The sequence below is a fragment of the Pempheris klunzingeri genome, chromosome 16 (genome assembly GCF_042242105.1).
Source record: "Pempheris klunzingeri isolate RE-2024b chromosome 16, fPemKlu1.hap1, whole genome shotgun sequence".
NCBI classification, from domain to species: Eukaryota; Metazoa; Chordata; class Actinopteri; order Acropomatiformes; family Pempheridae; genus Pempheris; species Pempheris klunzingeri.
Window position 1 is genome coordinate 6571836 of NC_092027.1, and position 16331 is coordinate 6588166.

The 16331-nt window shown below is 41.6% G+C and overlaps 1 protein-coding gene across 1 annotated transcript in view; it reads left to right on the top strand.

Annotated features, from left to right (window-relative positions):
* The window catches only part of LOC139215877 (ephrin type-A receptor 7), a 136647-nt gene that overhangs the window by 103385 nt on the left and 16931 nt on the right, over nt 1-16331 (top strand). Inside the window, exons 6-8 of the mRNA XM_070846913.1 lie at nt 6137-6261; nt 9065-9368; nt 11125-11233. Of these exons, the coding sequence (XP_070703014.1) occupies nt 6137-6261; nt 9065-9368; nt 11125-11233 (538 nt within the window). The remainder of the gene's footprint in view (nt 1-6136; nt 6262-9064; nt 9369-11124; nt 11234-16331) is intronic.

The following is a 16331-nucleotide window of genomic DNA, read 5'->3' on the forward strand; positions in this document are numbered from 1 at the left end:
ATCAGGACCTTTTGAATGTATCATACTGAGAGAGACTCTTTGTCCTGCTCGCTTGTTTGCTCACTGTTCTAGTCTTGGTGTCGCCCACCCACCTACTGACTGACACATTTAATCATTCCATCACTGAGACTCTCCTCTCTGTTACAAAGACAGACACCAGTGTCTCTCGCACAATTCAGACACACACCATGCACACACCTACGTGGATCGAGTCTCTGCAACATGTAATCTTGTAGTTTAGATGTAAATGTGCTCTATCCAGGTGTTCCCTTTGCCTTTCTTCCCCCTCTCAGACAAAATATCAAGTTTAGATGTCAAAAAAAAAGACAAAATTCCCTCAAACCCTGCCCCCCTCTTTTCTTGCTTTACTTGTATGAATAGTAATAACAACAGCTGATGCCTGTGTCTGTCTCCACTTCAGTTATTTAGAGCAGAGCACAATACTTGCACATATGACTGTGTATTTGGGATGAGACGTCCAGGTGGTTGGATGCTGATGGGGCAGATTAGACCGAGTGTCGAGCAGGGACAGGTTGCCAGATAGCGCTCCACCGCTGGGGCAGGCTGATAGTCACAGATTAAAACAGCAAGACCTGCTGCAAGATAGTGAAACCAGGGTGGGGTAGCTGCTCTTACTGTATCTACAACTTTATTAGATTAGGATGCAATTAAATTGCATCTCACACATAACCACCTGGCGAATCGTGATTTCGAACAGAATAGTTTGGAATCATTTAATTGTTTGCTCCAAGTTCACCAAGTTCTCCTTCAGTGTTAAAATTGTTCATTGGAGGCTTTAAAGCTATAATATTGTCTCTGTGCTTTGTTGCCCACACCACCATGTTGTATCATGCTTTTAAATGTGTTTAGATTCCTTGTCTAAAGCAAGGTAGTTTTCAGTCGTTAGTGATTTCAATGTGACAGCTAAATGTAAAGCTTCAATGTCTCACCTATTTCCTTCCATCAAAGAGCTGCTAAAAACCTGTTCTAACCGTGGGCTTTTAATTTAGTCAGTAGAACGACTGCATTGCACTAAGGTTACTACAGCATTTCTCCACTCTAACGATAGTTGAAAGTGTTCAGCAGTGGATTCTGGCTTCAGATGACAGAGTGTCTGTCAGCAGGACATTTTGTTCAAATCTGAGTGAAATCTGGCACATAACTACAATAGATGCAATGGCACACTTTCATTTTTCTGATTTTTTATTTTTTTTTTTGCACTGACGTAAAGTTGAGCTCGTACACACACGTTACTGTAAAGTTCAAATGAGTGAAAATACTCGGAAGAGTTAACCACACAACTACTTCTCTGTTTGAAACTTTAATGATTTCATTAAAGAAATTCAAGTGCACACGCACGCTCCGCTGGGATTTGGGAACCACTGAGAGAAATGTTCCCACTCCTCTGCTGTCAGTCACAGAAATCATTGCATCGGTTTAACCCCAGGTAGAAGCCAGTGGTGCTGTGCCCAGAGGGAACAACACTCTTGCTTCCCATTAACCCTTTGAACATGAAGATGCCTGACACATACAACTATCTCTATTATCCCTGCCTACGACTTATAGCTCTCTACCATCTCGCCTTTTCATTCCCAACGCACATGCAGTCGCTCGCTCTTTAATATGCATAGTCACACAGGAGCACACGATATTGCACGGTTTGAGATGGTGAGAAGTAGAACAATGAAACTCCCTCCTGACAAGATGGATGTCATCTCAGCAGAGGCACAATCGGGCCAGCGGGGAACAGCAGATTCCCCTGAGAACAGAAATGGAGTCGGAGCTGTGTTTTGAGGAAATGGAGAGATAAGGAGATGGAGAGACAGCGAGAGAAAATTTCCAGAGAGAGGACCTGAAGAGGTGAGGAAGTGGGGAAAAAAGTAAGAATGACTGCGAGATGTTCGGCTGCGCTTGTGCCGTCGCCCTTGGGGAGAGCAGCTCCTCTGCCTGTCTCCTTTGATAACGACACAGAGATGCCAGTTGCACCTCAGCTGCCTCTGTACACATGGATACAAGAGCCTACAGCAGTGGCTGCCATTTTGTGCCAGAGTCTATTCATAGATCTACCTGCCATAGAGACCTGCGCACAGAGCTGCCACATAACCCCCAGTGTCTGCAGGATTGGGAATCAAGAACCAAGTCTGAACTGGGATTTATAAGAACTGAGGGATTTGTTAAGAAACATGCTTTTAAATTCATTTTTTTGATTTCTGAAAGCATGTGAGGACCGCCCGTGCTTCTGTCTGTGTGGCTGTACACACACGCACAGTGCACAATATAGTCCAATATGTTGGTCTGTGCGTAGCATTTTAAAGAGCAAAGTGATGTCACCACATGATGAAGCTTCTTGTGTACTGCAGTGTAGTAAAAGTTTTGGATCCTCCCAATAGTGGTCATCATGATTTAAGAGAAACTGCACCCAAAGGAGAAGATAGCAAATCCGGAGCTAGTGCATAGCAAGATGGAGAATATTCATTTTTAAATTTTTAACCAAAAAGAATATTAAATACTGATAAAATAATATATAATAACTTACTATTTACAGCAGCTTAAATCTGCTTTCTGAATATTTTGATTTCTTATTTAAATATGAAAAGGATCAGAACTTTCACTTTGCTGTCTGGAGTTGTCCGACCCCGAGGGTGTAGAAAGTTTCGTTTATAGTTGAGATTCAACCAAAACTGGATCTGACGAACAGAACCAGAATCTATAAATACGCAGTCCAACCTTGAACTCACAGTCTATATGGAAGCTGGAATCACTGAGAGGTACAGCTGTGTGTTGTCTGTTTGCTATTATGTGCCAAACCCCATCTATTACTCTTCCTCATGCCTAACTTTTTTGCTCTCATCATAGTGTCCCTTTGAAGTCTATAGACCATTATCCCCATCGGTGATTGGTACGTGTACAGCAAAGCTTTCATACTGGATCTTATCAGAAGCTGTACGTCTTTGTGATGAGTGCCTATCAGTGTGTCTGCCCTGTGATTTCTGCTGCATGATGAGGCTTTGAAAAGGTCTGCGGTGTACTTCCACAGCAGGGCTGGAGAGGCGTATTGCCCCAAAGCCATCACCTCTTCTATATTACTTGTGAAAATTATTTTGCAATTGTGTGTGTTTGTGTGTGTGAACATGTGTGTGCAAAAGCCATTTCAGGCGCCAGTCGGCATTGATTTCTTCCTCTCAAAATACAGTGCCAAACCCAACACTACCCACCATACGCTTGTGTGTGCCGTGCGTGTTGAAGTAGTGGGTGTACAGTATCCGCACATATGTCTTTTTGCATGAAACGGCTGAACGTGCGTTTGCCTTGGAATAGTTATATCCACACAGAAACCATTGCTCCATTGCAATTCTGTCTAATTTGAGATTTTAGAAAGCAAATTCTTAAAGAAATGGACCAAATTTTAAATTCTCATTATTCTGTGTGACTTGCTGTTTCTAGACCGTATACGGTCTGTATTTCTTCATAAATTCATGATGGAATATGCTTTGGAGCTATAAAAGGCAGATATCAGAGTTTTTCAGGCCTCGGGAAAGGTAATTTCCACTTGAGTATGATCATATGTATTGGTGTACACTTAACACACTTAAATATACTTTTACATATAGTTCATAGCAGGTGCTTCAAGGGTTTGGAAACAGTAGTTTCAGCCACACATGTAAAAACCCACTTCTTTTCAGCTGCCGAGAGGGAAATACCTTAACTGCTGTATTACTTTTGCATTTGTATATGATTCTGTGTGTGTGTGTGTGTGTGTGTGTATCAGTAAAGAAAAGTGCACACTTGGTTTTTGTGTGTCAGATTAATGTGATGTGTGATGTGGAGTTTGGAGGCAGATACCAGTCCTATGCATAATTCAGCACACAAGGCAGGAAAGAATAGCAAGCAATAGCCCACAGTTATAGATAGAGAGAGCAGGTTGACACTGTGCTCCTGGTTTAGTAAGTTAGACTGAGTTTCTCTTTGTGTTTTGGTGTCAGTACTGTTCTGTTAGTATTTCCTCTCTCTCTTAACCGTCATTTTACCTCCTTGCTCTTTTTCTCTTTCGCAATTCCTCGGATATTTGTCCTTTTACCACCGGCCCATCTCGCTTGTGGACTTTCTTTAGTCTTGGGAAGCGGAGTAATTCCTTGATTTTCTAATGAGCCGTGCTGCAGTCTGTTTCATTTACACAAAATAATACAAGCCTGTGCAGATTCATTAATCATAAAGAATACTTTCTCTGCAGGTCCGTATTTACATTCCTGTTTACTGCTCATTAGCATCTTTCCTTCTTCTTCAGTGCGCCTCTTTCCTACAACCACCCTCCACTTACGGCTCACTGTACACTATGTACCCATAACTTATCTTTTATTTACACGTAATAATAACAGCAACAACAACAAAAACAACAACAAAGTTTATGTGTATGATTAGGTGTTGAAATAAGACAAAACAATATTTGCAAAAATTTGCATATATTTAAAAAAAAAAAAAAATCTCCAAATTCCTACTACACACACACACACACACACACACGGACAAGTATATACAGATACCCCCCCGCTTTGCCTCTATGATACAAGAATTCACTGAAGTTGCCATGAATAATGGATAAATACCTGTGTTTTCAGAGACATCAAAAAACAGACAGATGGAGACGGACAGTGAGAAATGCAGACAGATCGAGTGTGTCTTTGATCCGCTGCCTAAAATGACTGTAATATCCTGCTGTTTGAGAGGAGGACTGAAGGAGCTGCACAGATGCATTGTGTGTGTGTGTGTGTGTGTGTGTGTGTGTGTGTGTGCGTGTGTGTGCGTGTGCATTGTTTTGTTCATGTGTGAATGACAGGCTGAACATATTCATTAGTGTGTCACTGAAGAAAGAGATGAATTGACGGTTAAAGGTCAGGAAGGAGATGAACAGGAAGTGGGTTGAGCAAGAAAGAGGGACAGTCAACCGACTGAGGGGAGGATGAGAAAGGATAGAGTAAAAACAGATGGCATTGAAAACAGGAACTGAATCAGGGGCAGAAAGAAAGTGCAAGAAGTAAGGAAAAGGGGCTTTCGTGCCATAGAAAATCCTGCGGATCATGTCTTTTTGAGAGGGGGGTACTGAAAGGCGTTTAAGTAAGTGAAAAACAGCAATAATTGTCATTGACTACAAAAACTATGACAGAAAACACCCCTTACCCACCCCTTCTAGACCTAACCCTAATGGCCTTAATGGCACCGCTCCTCCCAAACATAAAGGCCTGTGCCACACTGACTGCACCCCTTTATTTTCCTAGTATTTTTGATTGACAACCCATTTTACTACTTCATTATACATGGCATAATTAGCACTTAAGCAAGAGTGGGTGGTGCTTGCTGATTATCATACTATGTGCTGCCTGTCATTTGTTGACAGAGAAACAAAGAACTGGTCTTCCCTCTGTAATGAAATTGATTGCTTAGCGGGGCCAGTGCCATTACACACTGCATCTAAATTTCGAAAAAGCTTTGTGCGGATAATTCAGCCTCTGTTTTGTCCTCTGTTTTGATCAATAAGAGATGAAATATCTGTCAGGATAAATTTCACTGCGGCTCTTCCGAGATCGAGTCAGAAAAAGTTGCGAGGTCAGTTTAATTGAGAGACTCCGAGAGGAAAAGAGGGTTCAGATTAAGAGCGTCTCCATCAGTTAGTCTTGTGTCGATACAGAGTTGTCAGTCAATCCATATCTGTATTGATCTATTGTCAGTCCCAGTGTACTGTCCCAGTTCTCTGTTCAATGCCACACAGGCAAAGAAAACAGTGTTTGTCCATTCATGGAGTGCGATGAAGTTGTCTGCTCTGACATGTCTCAGCTTCAATAATTAATCAGTTACCTCTCTCTTACCTGGCTGTACATATATAAATATATATATATATCATTGCCTGCTTTCTGGCAAAATCCACCTTGTAAAAGAAAGTGCAGTACTAGTCCCTTTTCCCTTTGCCTGTACAGTCAAAGCCTTGTGTAAAAAGTGGAAATACATGAGGGTAAAGACTGTTTCTGATGTCTATGAGAAAACTCCTGAAGCTATTGCATTTATATTGAATGAGACCTGAATCCCCAAACTCATCTCTTTTCTTGATCTCTCTCTCTCTCATCCCCTTTCTCCCTCCTTGTAGCACCATCTCTGATCAGTGAGCTGCGAGCAGAGAAGATCGAGCAGAAGAGCATAACCTTGGTGTGGAGAGAGCCCTCCTACCCAAACAGCAGCCGCACCGAATATGAGGTCAAATACTACGAGAAGGTAAATCCACTGGTACATCATAATCTGTCTTATCTTTTTCACGCTGTTTTTCTGGTTTCAACCGCTAATCCTGTAGCCCTTTGTTTCTTTATCCTCACCACGACATGTATAGAGCTGTACTAAATAGAGGAAAGTAATCAAGACATTTAAAAGTTAAAGAAACATTTATAAGTTTTGGTTAATGTGGAGGTCACTAAGTAACAAGAGCGTGTAATACAGGAATGCTAAAGATATATTCGAGGGAAAAAGGTCAAAATCAGGCCGAGATTTCCTGACTGACTGTTTGGGTCAGGCTGGAAAAAAGCTGGATGCTACATTTCCCATAGTGCAACTCAATAGTGTTTTTCATTAGACCCCCACTGCCTCCTAAAGTACAACCTTGCTTCTTTCAACCCCAAGACTCTAGTTTGTGATGCAGACTTTCTTTCAAAACTTTTCTGACCTTAAGCCCAAGCCGGGATAATTTATTTAACTTTGAAGCTCTTCCCCCGGAGTCACTGAGGACAATATACAGCTGCTTATTATTATTATTATTATTATTATTATTGTTATTATTATCATCTTTCTTTAAGCTTTTAAATATCAGTATTAGATTTGAAAATCTAGCATTACTCTGGCCCAGTTGGTATCCATGGTGACAGCATGGACATCCTCATGTATCCTCTTGATTTGAATCAGAGCTATTATATTTATAACCTTCTTCCGTAACATTAAAATCATTGTCTTGAACTGCTAACTATTGAGATATCATTCAAAAATCTTTTTTTTTTATGGTGCATTTCAAGGACTAATTATGCATAACCCAGAGTCCATATTACTGCCACATTTTCTTTTGCTTTTATGGATAAGCACTGTAATTTCATCGGGCCTATCACGCTCATTTAACATAGCACTTAGTCAGATTGTGGCCGCCCCGTCAACAGTCATAGTCTTCACAGTAAATCTGTCATGCACGTAAACCACAGCTGCCACGCTCACGCCTCTCCATTTTCATACGCCGCATTTTCTGGCAACGCCAGGTCTTTGTGTTTGGCCGTGTCACACTCTCACCCATTTTCACACCTCCCTCCCTTCTCTATGCTTCACCATATTTAATAAAGCCATGCTCCTTACTGCTGCACTCCCACATGTTTTGAAAAAAGAGGGGAAGATTTAGAAGGGGGAGGAATGGGTGAGGGCAGACCTGCAAAAAGGGAGGAAATAACAAGAGATGCCTGTGTGATAACTGAGGGACAGAAAGGGCTAGGTAAGGTGTTAAGGACAGATGAGGGGAAGATGACTTGGTGGAAAGATGCTTGTTAGAGCACAGATAGATAGATAGAACGAAATCAATGAAGTTGCTTTGTGAGAGTAGATGCAGGAGAAAAAAGCAGAATGAGGGAAGGGATGGATGGAGAATAACTGAGAGTGAGACAGGAAAATTGTTGACAGGCCATGAAATGAAATGGCAATACACTACAACTACACTGCAGCAAAGAGCCTGTTAAAGTATAAAATATGGCTTTGCTTTGCCGGTCCATGGCCTTTTTCTTACTTCTTATTTTAGTAAGACGCAGCTTCACAGCATAAAGGCCCACATAGTGCTCACTGGTGAACGTGTTAAACATTTAATAACAATATAACGCATAAGGTGTTCAAAAGTGTTTCATCTGGAACATAGCAAATAACAAATCACTGACGACAATACTGACTAACAATGGTTATGACTAATAATGATTAATTCACTGTTTATTCATTACTAAATATTACAAAGTGTCATCTCTGACTGTGTGTGCTATTTCCCTCCCACTGATCTTTTCTGAGGAACTCTGTGATTGTGTGATTTCTTCTTCATTCCTCTCCAACCTCCTCTGTTCTCTTCTCTATGTCACACGCTATGCTAGCTCACTCCACAGGAGCCACTCATTATACAATAGCTGCCATTCTCTCTTTATTTCCCTCTGCCTGTGTTCCTCTCTCTCACTTCCTGATTTCTTCATTCCCCCCTCTCTGTGCATTCCTATTCCTGGACGCACACCGTACATAAAAAAAAAAAAAAAAGCAATAATGATCATGCATGCAGCTCCAAATCCTTGTGGCCACATGCAGGTACTTTGTACTTGCTGAACTCCATGCTTTGCCGTCGTTGACTCATTCTACACGTAAATCAGATTTACAGTACCGTCAGAGCTGCTATACGAGCTTGGTTCGAGTGGTCTTATTGACATGCAGAGGCATGACGTGCAAAGATCCGATAAGGAGCATTTGTTGAAACAAGGCAGAGATGGGAAACAGATAGCATGAAACGGAAAAAAACAAACATATCAGACAACAAGTGGAGTAATTATGCTAATGTGTATCACCTACTCACTGCTTCCATTGTACCCACTTTTGTGAGTCATTCTCACAGAGGGGAACAGATGAGTACTATCTTTGTTTTATTTTCTAAAGACCTCTCTGAATAGAGTCATGCTTTAATGGCTGTCTGGAATTTGTCATAATTTATTTCCGAAGCACAGAGTGATAGTTCTCTATTGAAAGCAGTTTAAAGAATTCAAACTTCTGAACTTGACCTGGCAAACTGACTCTTTAAAACTTTGTCTGACTCCATGAAACATTTTTCCGCTGAATAAATGAACGAATAAACCAAACATTACCAAACTCCTTGATTTGGTTACAAAATAGTCTCGCACGTCCTCCAGCCTTATAAACTGTGCCTTGCAAATGAACAAGACATCTCACAAATGGATTCCACCTACTCGTCTCACTCCCTCTCTTTCTCCTCCTGTTTCTCTGTCTCTCACTTTTCTTTCTGTCTCCACAGGAACAAAAGGATCAGAGTTATTCTACTGTGAAGACTGCCGCCACACGGATCAGTGTCAACAACCTCAAACCTGGCACCACATATGTCTTCCTCATCCGCCCTTTCTCCACGCCAGCCCCCTCCTCGTCCCTGTCCTCCTCCCCTCTCTCATCCTCTTCGTCTTCAGCCTCCTCCTCGTCCTCCTCTACTTCTTCCTCCTCTTCTACATCGTCCTCCTCTTCCTCCTCCTCCTCCTCCTCCTCCTCGCCTCCCATCGACTACGGAGCCTACAGCGCTCCCCTGGAGCTGCAGACACTTGGCGAGTGTGAGTACCCGTTTTACGCCTCCTCCCCTCTCCTCCTCACTTTCTCTCCTTTCTCTTCGCTCGCTCCTCTCGGCACCGCCAGGCAGATTGGGATAGGGGGTTTGCGTAGGCACCTGGCCAGCCCACACAATAAGGCGTGCTGCTAGAGTGAGAGAGAGATAGGGAGAGACAGAGATGGGGATGTGACTGTGCTCGAGATTACGTGCAAAGATTCAAGATTTTACCAATAAACTGTGAAATGGGCCTTTTTTTTCCCGTGCAACTTGATACCGTGTCCCTTGTGCCACCTCAGGGCCTGGTTGTGACTCTTTGTGAGTGTGTGTCTCATGTGTGTTTCAAGCCTTGTACCTCTCATGAATTCTTTGTTTTGAACCTTTTCTTTTTTCCAAGACAAGGATTTGTCCAGAATTCATAGTTTTGTAGCGCAGAGCTGCCTCACACCATTTATGCAGTTTAACTCACCAGAGAGCTGCCCTGCTCAACCACCATCTTCCACAGTTGGCCAAAGACCAGTTCTTTTTAAGCAGACAGGGTTATGCACTTTTTGTTTTGCTTCAGGGGGAGATGCCTTAGTTGGACAATAACTTTTTTTGGACAATGCATATTCAGTTTTTTTGCCCCAGGTTCAATCAATAACTTGCAAAATAGCAGCCTCTAGTGGCCACGTACAAAATGCAGGCATGAAGTTTTTACAAAACTGAATGTTATCATCGACACTAAACATGATTTAAGCCTTTAAGGTCCGCACCAAGAAAAAAGTGATGGAAAAATTTATTCTTTATATATTTTATTTCCTTGGGGCACTAATTACAAAAATCTATGTTTTTTATGAACAGACCCCACATTTTTTTAAATATTGGCCTTTACCAAACGGTTGAGATGTCGTAAGTAAAACATGTTTTCAATAAGATATAGTGAGTCAAAATGTGCTCTACCATATGGTTGAGCGGAAGGTTAAAGGGTTAAACAAGATTCTGTCAAGTGAATAATGCTTCAGGCAAGTATAACTGTTTGTAGGTTGATTGTACACAAAGAGCTTGCAGGTGCACAACTACAGCAAATACACAGTTTAAACTGCAGTACGTCTTTACAGTCTTTACACTGAGGTGGTGAAAATTAATGTTCAGTTCAGTGAAGACAACTAATGACTACTGCATTGTCTGCTGTGCCCAAGGATAGTAAGCACTTTGAACCTCTCATTTTAAATCGACATGGATGAGAAGTCTTTAAATTGGTTAGAAAAAATGGAAATTTGAAAATCCACAATACTGTGACGAATAAAATGATTGAAAGCTCCAGAACAGCTTCTAAATGGACTTTAAGATGAGATTGTTGCGTCTATATTTCTGCTTTACTACTGCCACCGGTTTTACTACGACAACAAAAAGTACACTGTATAGTGCATCATAGCATCTACCGGTATCTAACGGTTATTTCCAATCCATTGGGTTCATATAACAATATTAATGGAGGGGAGGTTGTGACTTTCTAAGATAAGAAAACACCAGTTTAACCTCCATGCTAACCAACTTTCTATGAAATTAATTTGTCCCTTAAGGTCATCGCCTTATTATTTGCTCTCATCTCCTGCTCTTGTTCACACTGAATAAACAGTAATTGAATAAATGCGCATTGTGTGGTGGTGTGTTAAATTGTGCCTGTGTGATTCTTTGCCTATCTTACTGCTGCACACCCACTTTAGCTAAGGTGTGCATTTTGGTTCATATGTTTAATCATTGTGTTTTGTCATTTCCAGTGGCACTGGCGTCCAGCGAACAGAGTCCGGTGGTGATCATCGTCGTCGTGTCCGTGGCCGCCTTGATCATGCTGCTCTCCATGGGAGTTGGGCTGCTAATCTGGAGGAGGTAGATATCTATACGCGGATGTGAACGTGCATATAATTAATTCACATTTCCGCTATACACTCACCATGGCTCATTCTGTCATTCTCAGATTTTAATACCCGTAGCGTGTTACCCAAACACACGCCGACATGTACATGTGTACAAACACTCAATCATAGACTGAATTACATATCCCATCAACTGTCACGTGCTACTCCATTATAATCCAGATTACAGTAATCCACTGATAGGAGGAGTCCCTCTCTGAAAGGAATAGGCAGTGACAGCGAGAGTATGGCTGAAATTACACGACCAGTTACACTCATCGTTTAATATGCAACATAAAGAAGTCTGCCAGATAATGGTGCTTGTCGGTGTCAAGGGGAAGACGCTGGCAGGGTCAAAACCTTCTTTGATCGCTTTTTTCTGCTCGGAGTTCATAGGTCTTCGCTATCTAATTAGTTTTCACATAGAGAAGTGGGAATTGTGAAACAGCAATGAGATGAGAGAAAGGTTAAAGCAGCGTCACTTGCATAACAGCAGACACATGGCTTACCCAGACCAGTCGTTTGCCTTAACGCTTATAAAGAGGTCAAGACTCAACACAAGTGGACGGTTTAAAATTCATTATTTTACTAGAATTTACAAAAAAGCATCTAAACACAAACCAACAGCTTCAGTATTTGACTTAAATAGTGAAATAGTTTGAGTTGCAGGCCAGGACTTCCTCCATTAGTTTGGTGACCTAATTTTTCAGTGTGCTGCTCAGTCTTATGAAATCAAGATTCTTTCCTTTGGCAGAGTTCTGTAGTGTCAGAAAGAGACCATTCAGACTGCAGCAATCAGTGTAAAAGCCCAAGCCTGGGTAAAATCCTGGGTCAGCTTTAGAACTCAAGTGACGACCAGCATAGAAATTAGGTAAACCACTAGCTACAGTTTTATAATACAATATAATAATTATCATAATATGCAAAGTAGGAAAGTTTAAAAACACACCCCCCGAACCAGAAGGGCCTCAGGTGATTAATGGACATTGTGAAACGTTTTTCAGCAATTGCAGCATTGTTGTTACAGCCGTACGTATGAATGGACTGAAGAATGAGGCAACATACAAAAGGGACAAATTACAGAGTTCTCATAGATACTTCAGAGTGACCTTTTGTACTCCAGAGGGAAGCACTCACTGAGGTTACAGTAAACACCCACACGTTGGACTGTTAGTAGCATCAGCTGCGTGAACATTTCAGTAGACCAACATTTACCCATGTTTGATTTTGTGTCTAGCTTGAACCCAGTTCAGGCAGTGGCCCAGTAGAAAACTAAAGACATCATAAACAAATACAGTGGGGCAAAAAAGTGTCCAGAATCCAGAAAATCACATTGTCTGATTTTTAAAGAATTTATTTGCAAATTATGGTGGAAAATAAGTATTTGGTCAATAACAAAAGTTCATCTCAATACTTTGTTATATACCCTTTGTTGGCAATGACAGAGGTCAAACGTTTTCTGTAAGTCTTCACAAGGTTTGTGTTTGGGATCATTGTCATGCTGAAAGACCCAGCCACGTTTCATCTTCAATGCCCTTGCTGATGGAAGGAGGTTTTCACTCAAAATCTCACAATACATGGCCCCATTCATACTTTCCTTTACACGGATCAGTCGTCCTGGTCACAAGCTGACTAAATACTTTTTTGCCCCACTGTATAATGAATGACTGGTTCACAGTAGCAAAAACAGAAAAGTGCATAAAGTGCAAAATTGTCTAGATGTAACTGGTAAGTCAGTCTTTGTGGCACATAAATTAATTTGTCTTTAAGGTTTATGATACTACTAAACTAAAACTAATAAGCAACGGAACAATCAATCACAAGTCAATCTAAAAATTCATTGTTGCAGTTCTTGAAAAAGAATTCTGCTGTGCTGTGTCACCACAGGAATTTTGATGCATGCGTTTATTGTCTTCTTTATTGCATTGAGTATATTTTGCCGTATACTGCATGTTTTATTGAGCTGAACAGATAAAGGGGGGAAAGAGAGCTTTTCTGCCTGCCGTTCCAGCCACTTTGCTCCTTGACTCCTGTCCAATTCTATATTCTGCCAGCTCACCTTACACACGCCCACGCAGAAACACACACACAATTTATGCCGTGTGCTCAATCACACATGCAAGCACATATTTACTCCCACACATTTACACACATGGTCAGGAGACAACAGGTTTTTTTTTTTCATTTCAACTGGCTGGCATCCAATTGATCTATCCAGGGAGATTTTCAGATACATTGTGAAAGCATTTGTTTGCATAGTTTGTGTGCATTTTCGCATTGTTTCCTCTACACACACACATCAGTGCCACCTCTCAGCCTGATAAAGTACCTTTTCCACAGATACACCCACCTGTATAAAGAGGGGATTATGATATAGAGACCACCAGACCAATTCGAGACAAACAGTGCAATGATCGAGTCAACCGGCTGTAGAAATGGCTTCTATTCACACAGAGCGGCACCATACGAGCCAGTGCTGTCAGTCAAACATCCATAAAGGAGTAGATGTACACACAGACTCACACGTACCAAACAGCCGTGTGCACTGCAGATGAAAAAGCACAGAATATGCAAAAACTTTCAGCGCGCGCGCACACACACACACACACAAATATTTAAAAACATTGTTGCTTTGAGAGAAGGCAGCACCATCCCCTCGTGCACAGCCCAGAACTGAATAATAATGCTTATCTTTCTCTCCTTTATTTCCATCACTGCATTCATTGCAAGTGGTTTCCATTGTTCATCGCTGCTGGACCATTAACTTGCTCTTCATGTTTTGCATAGAAACAAAGAGGGAATGGCTTGATGCCTCAATTACCATTCTCCCGTGTTTGCAAAGACAGCCAGCTCCCAGCTACGGCTTGGGGGTCTCAGTTACATCGATCTGCCTGCTCACGCCGACACATGTAAATGAATCCCGCTACACACACGTGAAGGCACACGCAGTCGCGCTCATTTATGGCACTTCATCAGAGAATCTGGCTTAATGCCTCACTTTTAATGTAAGGTTGCCCATCTCTTTCTTTTTAAGCTGTTCTGCCCCTGTAGTCTGAAACACACCAGTAGCATACATTCCTCTTGTCTTTCCCATTGTCCAATGTAAAGGTATGTATTCGATGCACCACTGTTGTAGTTTTCAGTACTTTTGCCATTCTGAGAAACACGGGTGATCGTTTCTTAAAATTTGCCTCCTCAGTTTGGTGCATTCAGGCTGTTGTACTGACCTCTGATAATGCTCGGTGATATCTTGTCTTTTACTATTCCTGTAACAGTGCACAAGATGAGACCGGATGAGTCTTAGCATTATAAAGTTAATAATAACAGACCTTTCTTGATGAATGATGGCTTGAGAGCTTTGCCCTTCAGGTTCTCCAATGCAGCATTGCATTGTTCATTTTCTAGTCTGTATTATATGTCGTACCATGTTGCGTCCTTGTTGAGGTGCTGTGCCGTTGCACTACTCGTGCTACAGGTGTCTAATAATGGCCGTCATATTACTTGCTGCTGCGAGGTCAGTGCGTTTTGGACTTCAGTCTTTATTTCTCCCTCTCTGCCAGGCTCACTGGGCAAATTATTCAGAGCTCCTGGTAAGAATAATGTGGGGAATTAAAAAAATAGAGGACAGAAAGTAATGAGTACTTTCCTCTCTCTTGACACTGCATTCCCTCACTCTCACAGACACACACACATCCATACACACACACACAAACAGAGTCCATTGGTGCCTGACAGAGTTTGATATAGCCAGAGTTCCAGGGCATTGCCCAAACATTGTCGGAGAAGCCCAGGCTCGACTGGTCACTGCAGGGATCGTTTACCCTTCACTGGCCACACCAGCAGGCTTGTGTCTTGTGACTGAGTGTGTGTGTGTATGTGTGTGTGTGTGTGTGTGTGTGTATTCCTACGCCTGGTGAGTGAGTAACAAGTTATCAGGAGAGGGGATTGAGAAGAAAGAAAGAAGCGTGAATTAAAGCAGAGGGTCATTTCATTGGGCCATTGACTCTTGGCGACACAGTGGGGAAAAAGTGGGATTGAAGGGGGAAATGAGATGACGGAGAGATGGGTAGGCCAAGAGAAAAGGTCTGTGCACTGTGGTGTAGCTTCCTGCTTGTCTTGTACAGGTCACTGCTTTCGTGTCTCAGTGTCCCCCCCCCCACCATCTGACACAGACATCTTCTATTTTGAATGTGAAAGTAGTTATTCCAAAGGGCTCTGCATCCATTTGGGAAATGTGTTGCCATTTATTACTCACCACTCACAAATGAATAAATCATTACTTTACTTGTAAGTACAGACCTGTTAATGATTCTTAACCCAAATCTGAATCTATAATGTCTTCACCATTGTGCATGTAAAGGCTTTAGATCAAAGAACAATTAAGACGACCCAAGTGGGGAAGCGCTTATGTAATCAGGAGGGATGACTATAGTGTAGATTTCCAAGGAGTAGCTCCTGGCAATGGAAGACATCAAAAGGTGACACTGCTTTGAATCTCATAAACCAAAGTCATACTAATAGATAAAACTTAGAATGGATACAAAGTTAAAGTGGCTTTTAGAGATTGTCCATGTATTTAAGTCTCTGCTGGCCTAAATTCCCTCATCTTCACTTTACCTGTCAGCTAGGAACTATTATTCATATTATTTCAATAACCGCACTTGATTTTAGAGGAGATTACAGGTAGGGAGAGGAAAGAGCACGCAGTGAATAGGCTTCATTTACATGGCATGCGTTCATTTTCTGCTTTTAAAGTTATCTCCTGAAAACACTAGTGTGTGGGCTGCACACATAATTCCCTTGAAAAAGTTCACCAGGGAAGTTCAGGGTAATTCTGTCATCCGCAATGACTTGCGAGATGCAACATGTTTGAATTTTGAAAGTAAACGAATTATATTTTTCAAATTCATTAAAAAACAAGTATCCACCTGTTGCAGGAATTTATTTAGCCTTTTAAACATGAAAGAAAGATTTACATCTTCAATACGAGGGAACGGGTTAAGGGGAGAGCCACACACGATAGGCTGTGTTATTTGGTGGCAAAGACAAAAATCTAGATTAAAAGAATAAAA